We start from the raw sequence: 12,418 nt of genomic DNA, 5'->3' as shown, positions 1-12,418 counted from the left end.
TATATTTTCATTTTATTTCAGAAAGTTCAAGTCTTTTCATTGTAATTGAAGAAACTGCATGATCAATTACATATTGCTAGTATTTCCCCAAAATTTTCCACTTATGTTTTTAAATGCCACCATACTCCTGAGTGTCTTGAATTATATAAACATATCTGTTAGCATTGAAGATTCACCAACATTTATATCACGCTTCTTCAATAGAATCTGACATTAACCACTAGCAAAATAGGTTACAAGATGATTTGAATTTTATGACAAGTTGTTCTGCCAAACTCCAGGACTCAGAGGAGAAAGTAAATCTTTGAATTTGTTTTTAAACAAAGAAAAGCTCTGCGTTGTGCTAATCTGCTTTTGTGTATTATTTAGGAAATGGCTATTAAGGCTTTACTATAAAGGCTTACAAAACAAGATATTTTTATTATGTACCATGTAAGATGCAGAAAATAATGGTTTTCAAATAACTGTTGGCCAACCAAGGGAATCATGGTTTTCCTTTCACTATGAACTGTCCAGAAATTTCTTTCAGATTAAAATCAGATTAAGAGTTAATATAAAATTACATTCCTAACTTAAAACTTAAACTCTTTAGATTTAAAAGAAATTTGAATGTCATAACCATAGTTTTTAAAAATGTTGCTTTGGGAAAAAGTCTTGATTCTTTACTTCATGAGATAGGTTTTTCTTTGCTTCCTCACTACAAAATAATCCAATATTATTGTAAAGACAATTTCTCATTCAGTTCCAAAGCTCTTGTATCTCCGTGAGTTTTGGCATTATTTACCAGCACCTGTGGGAAATTACATACAGGAACATTAATACTTTATTCCTTAACAATTATGTATATTTAGATTCATAGAAGAAAAATAATGTAAAGGGCAGCAGTTTTGAAAAGGCAACATCAAATTACACAAGTGATGGTGCAACCTTACTTTTGTTGAAATAAATTGTTCAAACAAAGTTAACAGTGACAGCACAACTTATTCAACTTAGTATGGGTGCCAACATTTTGATTGTTACTACTGTCAGAACCGTAGAAAATTAAAGATTTTGTTTGGTGGCTTATAAACAGTATTATAAACATAATACTGCTGTCTCTACACCCACCCCAAAATTGCACTTTATGAATAGAACTGTCCAAATGATATTGTTCCTTTTTAAAAGGACAGCTTAAGATCTAGGGTCCAGGCTTTATCAAAAAAATCTTTCCATGATTTCACCAATTCTATAAACCAGAGGATTCAATTTCAGCTGATCATTCAACTATTAAAACATCTGTTGGTTGTTCATTGTTAAGCGCCATGAAGAATCTGAGCTTTGCTCTACTTGTAAACTAGCAAGTCAGCCTGCCACAGTCCTATGATGCTGCAGAAGACACAGGACTTGGGAGTCAGGGACAGAGGTCTTCGTTACTCTTTGTAGGGGAAGCAGCATGATCATCAGCACATCTGCTTCTGTTCCCCTGGCCTGCTAAGCCTCACAGGGTGAGGTGGGTGGACACCTACTTCCCCACATACACGGTGAGTTGCTTTATAACAGGAGAACTCCGTGGGAGCCCATTGAGCATTTCCTTCTGAGCATGAGGTTGGCACCCAAAAAGTTTTGAGATTTTGGAGCACTTTGGATTTCTAAATTAGTGATACCCAAATCTATATAGCTTCCTTCCTCATATAAGGGCATTTACACATACACAGGTTAAATATACATTAAACTACTTTTAAACACAGCAATAACTGTCCTGTTATTAAGGCCAAAGGGCCTCAGCTTTCAATATTCCAACACTGAAATGCAAATTATAACCCAGGGTAGAATACAAGCTATATATTTAATCTTTAAGCCATGTATATAAATATTTCTTTACTTTTTAAATTTTAATTTGATTTTATATTTTTGATACAGAATCTGAGTTTGTCATTCTCGGTAGAGTGCTGTAGCATCATAGCTCACAGCAACCTCAAACTTTTGGGCACAAGTGATTCTCTTACCTCAGTCTCCTGAGTAGCTGGGAATACAGGCAGCTGCCACAATACCTGGCTATTTTTGGAGATGGGGGTCTTGTTCTGGCTCAGGCTGGTCTCAATCTCCTGAGCTCAAGCAATCCACCACCTCAGCCTCCTAGAGTGCTAGGAGTACAGGTGTGAGCCACTGTGCCCAGCCTATTATTTCTTTACTTTTAATAGATGCGACAGCAGACATTGGAGTCTTTTGTTGACAAAAAATTACATGGTCAATTTTTGAAAAATTCAAACAAAATGTGGAATGATTTTGAAAAATAACTCTAAAACCCTTGGTTCCAAAATAAAATATCTTAAATAAAATCAATATCTTACGTCAATTAGCTCATAGTCATCTTTGGCATGTAAGTGTCTCAGTAGGTACCAACGGGCAGTTGATACAACAGATTTGGGATACCCAGGTTGATACACCACTCTCTCTAAAAGGCGTCGTGTTTCTCTGGGAAAAAAATATTCACTGTTATTTTGAAGCTATAATTCCATGAGATATTCCATACACTGGTCTCATACATACATTATCTAATTCTTTTGCAGAGGTGGTACCTGATTATTCACTGATTTTTTTTAATCACATAATAATAAATGTAATAATAGTGGTTAATATTTACTAAGTATTTATCATGCATTAGATACTATACAAAGTATTTTACACATATGGTCGTATTTAATATTCACAACCTTACTAGGTAGCTGTTGTTATTCTCATTTTGCAGATAATAAAAACTCCTTCCAAATAGAATGAGGGAAGATCACCCATATTTTATGTACACGTCTGTGTGCTCCACCTCTAATCTTTTTAAAAGTAGGCAGGAAATAAAACAAGTCAGTAAATAATATGCAAGTGATACAGGGTGGATATAACATCTACACTAGAGGCTAAGATATCAGGCTCCTAATGTATGTTTCCAAGGACATATATGATATATGAGTCCATGTAATAATGGCTGTTTTATAGTTCTAATTATTTCTTTCCCAATTTACTAACATCTTAGAGTCCAAAAACTTCTGTACTTTATAAGCTAACAAGTGTGATGAAAATATGTCAAATGGTATATAAAACCAGTGTATGGTGCCCCATGATTGCATTAATATACACAGCTATGATTTAATAATAAAAAATAAATAGAAAACAAACAAAAAAAAGAAAACAACAAACAGTAGTAACTTCTGAACTGTTAGGCAGAAGAACCTTATAAGTAGCAATTGGTTTGAAGCAGAAACTGAAGAACTTGTCTTGAAGACGCTTTTGCATAGGGATAATACATGTATAGTAAGTACTTTGTTTTTTTCTTAGACTGCATATTTATTTGAGCTAGATTTTTTAAGCAATAAAAATCATGTGAGGTGTTAACAGAGAGTGTTACGGGAAAGGCCTCCAAGCCAGGCACGCTGAGCATCAGAGGCAGTAGCTTGTTAGCAGTCTAGGTTACAAAACCCTTCCGGGTGAAGTCATACACAAAAAGTCCAAGAATAAAATATTAATAAATAGTGCTGGGATTTCTAATTAGCCATAGGGTCTTAATCTTCCACCACTCCAAGTTTTTCTTTCCTCCCTTCTTTTCACAAGTGTTAACCTCTGTTTTGTGAATGTGTCTTCTGCTGCCTTTGTAAGAGTTCAGCTCTATTTCTGTAACACCTACTCTGCTCCACTAATATCTGCCCCTAAATCACTGTTTTACTAACAGTTGCTGTGTATTATGTGTAATGTCTATGAGAAATAGATACTATTTTCAGAATTTTAAAATATTTTTACATACTTTTTATCCATATTTAAGTAATTTTCTTCAAATTTATTTCTGAAACTATCCCCACCCTTCCATAAAAATATTGCTAGAATTTTTATATTTCAATCCGCGCAGATTTTGGATTTTCTAGATATAAAACTTCTAGGTTTTTAATTATACCTCTGTTTTTTAAATATATATTTTTTTCATAGCTTATTGCATTAGCAAGAACTTCTATTAATATAGTCTTGAACGTGGGTCACCACACCGTTGCCACCTTTTAATACAGTAGAGAACAAAAACTCCAAGGAATCTTCACTTGGTGTGTTGTCCTATCAAACCTCTTATATCTTATATTTGCATACCAAATTGCTTTTTAAAACAAATGTAAAACTTTTTTTCTCCCTTAGGGGATTTCTAGAACCAGCTCTTCCAAAGTGTGTGTGTGTGTATATGTATGTGTGTATATATATATACACACACACACACACACACACACACACACACACATCCCCCAAATTTGTTAAATTAACTTGTTAAATTAATTATAAATCTTTCCTTGTTTGTTTCCTACAGGTATTTAAAATGGAGAAGCATTTCCAAGAAAAAAAAATTAACAAAGATTCTTTGTACCTTGCCCCCATTTTGCGGTTGAATTGTAACAATGCTTGTAAAAGAACAGCCAGTGGGCAAAAGCAAAGTTTCAAGGCCTCAGTTGTAGCCTCTTGAACCAAGGGCGGCCAGTGATCATTGGAAACATTAGCCTGTAAAAATGTAAGACATATTATGTCAAAGATTTTGACTTTTACTTTAAAAGTATGCAATCAACTCTCACTTATTGAGTAGCTACTTGTCCAAGTCACCATATAAATGATACAAAGAACAGAATTACTAACAAATGATTTAAGATCTGATCCCTGTACCTAAGGAGCTATAACACAGAGTAGATTGAGATAAAGCAAGGTTTCAAAGAGGAGCTATGAATTAAAAACCACTAAAATATTTGTGAAAAGAAAATGTACTATTATACTACATAGGTGAACACAATCTATTCATTACTAAGACTTGTGTTTACCAAATATACAAAACTCAATTTAACATGATTAATTCTTTAACTGGTAGTGGTAAATATAAAGTTCAACATTTCAAAAATTATCTGAGAGGAAAATACCAATATAAAAGGACAGTGAAAAACAGATCAGATAAATTAAATCAGTTAGCAATACTGAAAAAATTTACTAAATTTCACATTACAGGAAAATGTTAATATATCTATACATTACTTGGGTTATAAATTTTGGTCTTACAGGATGTACTGACTCAGAACTCACATAGGTAAGACTTTCTGAAGAAACAGTAACAAAATAAAATGACAAACACTTTACTGAATTATATAGGGAGAAAAACTACATTAAAATATTTCATTAAAAACTTCAAATTATAACCAAGATTCATAATCACAAATTTCTAGAATACATATTTTAATAAAGTTAATATAAAGACTCAATACATAGTCCACTCCCAACACTAAACAATAAGAAAAGTTGGAACAGTGATCTCTGAGTGCTCTGCAGGTAGCAGTGATTTGATCAATCAAGGAAGAGGCAGCTCTAAAGACAATGAGCTTGGAAACACAGAGCGGAGGTTCTGAGGCAGCTTCTACGAGTACAGAAACAGTGGGACCTGTGTACAATCGACAAAGCAAATAAGGTAAAGCATATTCTAATAAAATTATTCCTAACATCTTTTTAACAACTAGTAATATAAAAACTCACAGGATGCTTTCAATAATATACTCTCTAAATTCTAAGAAATCATATAAAGATTCTGTAAAGTTAGCCCAAAGATAAATGATTATATACGAGATACAACTGGCATATGGAACAATGTGATCAGAATGTACTTTGTTTTTGTATCTTTTCTCTTGATGTACATTACAGTAGGCCTTAAGACTCTGTGACATCTATTTTTCTTAACATTCATTCAGACAGTCTCAATTTGAATGTCCTCTTCTTTTCAAGACATCAGTCTTCATTTTAAGGTAATATTTACACACATACATGCACACACATTCCCAGTCTAGGGTATAGTTACAGGCAATGGCAGTTGGCTTATTGCTCCTCCCCAAGACTCCCACCTCTTCTAACCACCTGTAGCTTCGGGTCCTTACTGAAACATCACAAGTTGTGTTTGGTGCCACTGTAAGATTTGTATCAAGCTCTCCAGGTCTGACAGACATTAAACCTCTTTTTCTCATGTTGGCTTTAGCAGAGGCTCTCTTAACATCAGTAGTCTCTCACTGCAGATTCAGCTACATACTCTGTGAGGCTCAGTACAAAGTACGTGTAGGGCCCTTTGTTCGAAGATCATGAAGAATTTCAAGATAGTGACTGCAGGGCACTGCACCGAGTACACAGCTCTCAGCAACTGCACTGGACCTCCTGTATCACTCCAGCCCTGACCATCTGCAGCCGCTGACCTGACCAAAGTGCTCTGCTCTGCTCACATCCTCTAGTAACCTGGAAACTCCTGTCTTCCTTCTTGCTGACATCCCATCATCCCTAGGTGGCCCTACTGGACAAGTCAACCTACTCTCATACTTGGTAGGGCTCATTTCTAGGTATACCAAACTCTTGAGAGTGCTCTGATCCTGTCTCCATCACTCCTTCCACCCTACACAACCAGCAGATGTTCCTTCCTACCTTTGGGACTCATCTACTGGCGACCACTCTCTCCTAGAAGCATGCACCTCCCAAATCACTAGCAACTCTCTTCTTCTCTATCCTACCCACAGCCTGTGAGATGTGTTAGCTATCTGTCCATATGCTTCCGACACGTGCTTCTGGGACCTCCAAGGACATATATCAAAGCTCCCCTCTCTCCAGGGGCAACCACTTCCTGCCATGGGGAAAACAGGCAAGGCAGAGTTCTCGCCAAAGAAACTTCCTCATCAATCCTTCTCTAACCCCACTCTTCTGAGGCTTTTACTGCTTCCTTATAGATTAGTATTCTACCTGTTTAAAAAATATGTATCTTGATCTGATATCTCACTTTGGAATCTGCTATCTAATTACTAACATTTCAGTTTAATATCCACTTCATACACACAGCAGTCTTTCATTTAAAAAGTCTAATTTTAATATATCCATTTTTTCCATACTGCCAGCTATTTACCACAGAATTATGGTTATCTCCTTATTATTTTTTTAAAATTTTTTTATCAAGTCTTTTGTACATAGATCATAAATACATGTATGCCATTTTCAATGTGTTGATTATTTGTACAAATTGGAGTGCTTACATCATACTAATCAACATAGCTTTCATCTCATTTACCCAATTATAGCATTAGGACATTTGTGTTCTACACATGATAGATCCGACTTGTACTTGAAATGTGCTCCATAGTGTGACCCCCCTACTATCCTCTACTATCCCTCCCACCCCTTCCCCTTCCTCCTTCATCCTAGGCTAAAGTTGTGTTTCATTTTTCATATGCAAGTATAAGTGATTATTCTTTTATAATAATTGTTGGGTGTTAGTGGCCAGATGTGCTGCCTTGCGCCTGTAATCCTAGTATTTTGGGAGGCAGAGGCCAGTGGATTGCTTGAGTTCAGGAGTTTGAGACTAGCCTGAGCAAGAGCAAGAGCCTGTCTCTACTAAAAATAGAAAAAAATTAACCAGGCATTGTCAGCTACTCGAGAGGCTGAGACAAGAGGATCGTTTGAGCCCAAGAGTTTGAGGTTGCTATGAGCTATGACAACACAGAACTCTACCCAGGGTGACAGAGTGAGACTCTCTCTCAAAAACAACCAATCAACCAAACAAAAAAAAAAAAACCTATTGGATGTTAGATATTTTAAAAAGAACAGATTAGATTTGGCAAGTGCTTTAAGGTTCACAAAGGTACTTGTAAAGGTTATTTAACTTATTATTATAACAACCTCCCAAGAAGTCAAAGCAGGTCACTTATGCAGAAAAGGAACAGAGCCATAAACAGTTTACTTGTCTAACAGTTTCACAGGTAGTGAATGGCAGAACCAGCTCTTAGAGAAAATACTTTTGTGGTACAAAGAGGATGTAATCTTTTTTTCCCCAGAACACAGACAATGTTCTGCTACAGTATGTGAGTTTATGTTACTCTTATATCCAGCAGGAGCCCCAAACACAAGGTTTTGAGGGACACCACACTGGCAGACAATGAGACAAGAACTCTATAGAACATGACTGTGTAAAAAGTTTCCACAGTGAAGAAGAGTCAGTTCTTCAAGACCATAATTAGGACACAATCTTACCATGCAGACTTTTAAAGCTAGCAGTGCTAGTTTCAACAAACTTGAAAGCTTCCCGTTCCAATTGCCCTGTTGGGAGGCCACTTGTAGACTCTTTCTGTAACACATCTCTGCAGCACTCATCATTCCTTGGGACTGATACACTTGTGCCAGCCACTAAGGAACAGAGAGGGAGAGGGACACAGAGGATTTTAGTTTAGCACACAGTCTACTGCTCCACTTCCAACACGTTCAGTGAACTTTGATGATGTTAGAAATTCTATTGAACACCCCAATAAGTACAGGTCCAAAAAGGAACAGTCATATTGTCCATTTATTAGCAATGGCCTACTAGCTATCCCTAGTGTGAAGGCAAAATGTTACCCAGGGGGGCAAGTCGGGAACAAAATCAAACTGCAACGTGAAAGCAGATATATCATGGAAATGTGAAGCAACAGAATGTTTGTGTGGTTTTATTAATGTCCAACGAAGTAGACTTTAAGACAAGAAATATTAAGCGATAAAGTGGGATGCTTCATAATGATAAAAGAGCCCATTCAACAGGAAGATATAAACATTCCTACATTTGTTCCCATAACCAATAACACAGAATTTATGAAACAAAAATTGACAGAAATGAAAGAACCTGAGAAATTCAGAATTACTGTTTTTTAGCACACTTATCTCAGCAATAATAAAAGAAATAAGTCAAAAAACCAGTAAGGATACAGAAGATTTAAACATAATTAACAAGTCTGCTTTAATTGATATATTTAGACTATACTCAGTAACTACAGAATATACATTCGTTGTACATGCACGCATTCACCAAATTTGACCATACACTGAATCATGAAAAAAACCCTCAATAAATTTCAAAGGACTAAAATCATGTGAAGTATGTTCTGATCAAGTAGAATTAAACTAGAAATCAGTTAACAGAAAGATCCCTAAACAATCTCCATATGAGAAACTGTGCAACATGCACAATGATACGGGAAGGAGTCAGAAATTCTGATGGAAACCAGAAAACATTTTGAAATAAATGACAATAAAAGCAATAAAATTTTATAGGGTACATGTATTAGAGTAAGAGGAAATTCCACGTCAAGGGATAAAAAATAACTTCAAGGGAGTAAAAAATAAATTAAACCCAAGGAGAGAACAGAAAATAACAAAACCACGAACTTAATAACAAGCAAATAAAGTATAATAAATAAAATAAACAAAATAAAAGTTGTTTTTGGAAAATATTAATGAAAACTGCTAAAGTTATCAAGAGAAAAATGAGAAGATACAAACTACTGATACAGAATGAAAGGGGAGAAGTCATTACAGAGAAGAGAGCGCAATCCACACCAATAAACTGAAACTGGGCTGCACTAGGCAGATTCTTTGCAACTCACCAATGCTAAAAAAACAGGAGGGCTTAGTAAGCCTGTGTCTATTAAACAAATTTAGGTCATAATTTTAAACTTTCTAAAAAAATTCCTGGTCGGAGGCGGAGCAAGATGGCAGCCGAGTAACAGCTTCCTTGCATCTGGGCACCGTGAGTCCGGGGAGATAGGACTCCAGGCATCTCCGGCTTGTGGGATCTGCCTATCATCACCTCTGAGAGGATACAGGGAGTCAGCAAGAGACTTCTGGACCCCAAGAGGAGGACTAAAACAGTGGAAAACCGGCAAGTGGTCGCGTGTGTTCAATCTGTCTAAACCCGCCGCAACTTCCACAGGCACGAGAACTTAAAGAGCAAGAGGAAGCAAAAGGAATATTAGGGCAAGGAAACAGACAAAAGAAATCACTCATGAGGAAGAATCAGCAGAAAACTACAGGCAACATGAAGAACCAGTCCAGAACAACCCCGCCAAGGGACCATGAGGTAGCTACTGCAGAGGATTCCACCTATAAAGAAATGTTAGGAGTGACAGAAAGGGTATTTAGAATACACATGTTGAAAACAATGAAAGAAATGATGGAAACAATGAAGGAAACTGCTAATAAAGTGGAAATTAACCAAAAGAAAATCCAAAAACAGAATCAAATAAGAGATGAACGATATGAAGAATATAAAAAGGATATAGCAGAGCTGAAGGAACTGAAACAGTCAATTAGGGAACTTAAAGATGCAATGGAAAGTATCAGCAACAGGTTAGACCATGCAGAAGAAAGAATTTCAGAGGTAGAAGACAAAGTTTTTGAGATAACTCAGATAGTGAAAGAGGCAGAAAAGAAGAGAGAGAAAGCAGAATGTTCACTGTCAGAATTATGGCACTTTATGAAGCGTTCCAACATACGAGTTATAGGAATTCCAGAAGGGGAAGAAGAATGCCCCAGAGGAATGGAAGCCATACTAGAGAATATTATAAAAGAAAATTTCCCAAATATCACCAAAGATTCTCACAAACTGCTTTCAGAGGGATATCGGACCCCGGGTCGCCTCAACTCTAACCGAGCTTCTCCAAGACACCATTGTGATGAACCTGTCCAAAGTCAAGACAAAGGAAAAGATTCTGCAAGCTGCCAGGAGTAAGTGCCAGTTGACCTACAGGGGCAAATCCATCAGAGTGACCGCAGACTTCTCTAATGAAACTTTCCAAGCAAGAAGACAATGGTCATCTACCTTTAATCTACTTAAACAGAACAATTTCCAGCCCAGAATTCTGTACCCTGCTAAGCTAACCTTCAAAATTGACGGAGAAATCAAATCATTTACGGATATACAAACATTGAGGAAATTCGCCACAACAAGACCAGCTCTACAGGAAATACTTCAACCTGTTCTGCACACTGACCACCACAATGGATCAGCAGTAAAGTAAGAACTCAGAAATTAAAGGACAGAACCTAACCTCCACACTGATGCAAAAGATAAAACTAAGCAATGGACTCTCACAAAATAAGACGAATAGAATACTACCACACTTATCAATTATCTCAATAAATGTTAATGGCTTGAATGCCCCACTGAAGAGACATAGATTGGTTGACTGGATTAAAAAACACAAGCCATCCATTTGCTCTCTGCAAGAAACACACCTGGCTTTAAAAGACAAATTAAGGCTCCGAGTCAAGGGTTGGAAGACAATTTTTGAGGGAAATGGAATTCAGAAGAAAAGAGGAGTTGCAATCTTATTTTCAGATACATGTGGATTTAAAGCAACTAAAGTCAAAAAAGACAAAGATGGTCACTTTATATTGGTCAAGGGAAAAATACAACAAGAAGACATTTCAATTCTACATATTTATGCACCCAATTTAAATGCTCCCAGATTCTTGAAACAGACCTTACTCAGTCTGAGCAATATGATATCTGATAATACCATAATAATAGGGGACCTTAACACTCCTCTTACAGAGCTGGACAGATCCTCTAAACAGAAATTAAACAAAGATATAAGAGATTTAAATGAGACCCTAGAACAACTGTGCTTGATAGACGCATATAGAACACTCCATCCCACAGATAAAGAATATACATTCTTCTCATCATCCCATGGAACATTCTCCAAAATTGATCATATCCTGGGACACAAAACAAATATCAACAGAATCAAAAGAACTGAAATTTTACCTTGTATCTTCTCAGACCATAAGGCACTAAAGGTGGAACTCAACTCTAACAAAAATGCTGGACCCCACCCAAAGGCATGGAAATTAAACAATCTTCTGTTGAATAACAGATGGGTGCAGGAAGAAATAAAACAGGAAATCATTAACTTCCTTGAGCATAACAACAATGAAGACACAAGCTACCAAAACCTGTGGGATACTGCAAAAGCAGTTTTGAGAGGAAAATTCACCGCTTTAGATGCCTACATTCGAAAAACAGAGAGTACATCAACAATCTCACAAGAGATCTTATGGAATTGGAAAAAGAAGAACAATCTAAGCCTAAACTCAGTAGAAGAAAAGAAATATCCAAAATCAAATCAGAGATCAATAAAATTGAAAACAAAAGAATCATTCAGAAAATTAATGAAACAAGGAGTTGGTTTTTTGAAAAAATAAATAAAATAGATAAACCATTGGCCAGACTAACGAGGACTAGAAAAGTAAAATCTCTAGTAACCTCAATCAGAAATGATAAAGGGGAAATAACAACTGATCCCACAGAGATGCAAGAGATCATCTCTGAATACTACCAGAAACTCTATACCCAGAAATTTGACAATGTGAAAGAAATGGATCAATATTTGGAATCATACCCTCTCCCTAGACTCAGCCAGGAAGAAATAGAGCTCCTGAACAGATCAATTTCAAGCACTGAGATCAAAGAAACAATAAAAAATCTTCCAACCAAAAAATGCCCTGGTCCAGATGGCTTCACTCCAGAATTCTATCAAACCTTCAAGGAAGAGCTTATTCCTGTACTGCAGAAATTATTCCAAGAAATTGAGGAAGAAGGAAT

At 36.3% G+C, this 12,418-nt stretch overlaps 1 protein-coding gene across 3 annotated transcripts in view; it reads right to left on the bottom strand.

Annotated features, from left to right (window-relative positions):
- Positions 1-523: 523 nt before the first annotated feature.
- SKIC3 (SKI3 subunit of superkiller complex) overlaps positions 524-12,418 on the bottom strand; it is a 93,422-nt gene continuing 81,527 nt past the window's right edge. For all 3 annotated transcript variants that reach the window (XM_053586416.1, XM_053586425.1, XM_053586422.1), the window contains exons 39-42: positions 8,035-8,187; positions 4,373-4,503; positions 2,331-2,454; positions 524-790 (exon numbers count right to left, since the gene is read on the bottom strand). In XM_053586416.1, the coding sequence (XP_053442391.1) occupies positions 716-790; positions 2,331-2,454; positions 4,373-4,503; positions 8,035-8,187 (483 nt within the window). In that variant the 3' untranslated portion in view covers positions 524-715. The remainder of the gene's footprint in view (positions 791-2,330; positions 2,455-4,372; positions 4,504-8,034; positions 8,188-12,418) is intronic.

The sequence above is a fragment of the Nycticebus coucang genome, chromosome 1 (genome assembly GCF_027406575.1).
Source record: "Nycticebus coucang isolate mNycCou1 chromosome 1, mNycCou1.pri, whole genome shotgun sequence".
NCBI lineage: Eukaryota > Metazoa > Chordata > Mammalia > Primates > Lorisidae > Nycticebus > Nycticebus coucang.
The sequence above is the reverse complement of the archived record's forward strand: the minus strand, read 5'-3'. Positions and strand labels throughout refer to the sequence as shown.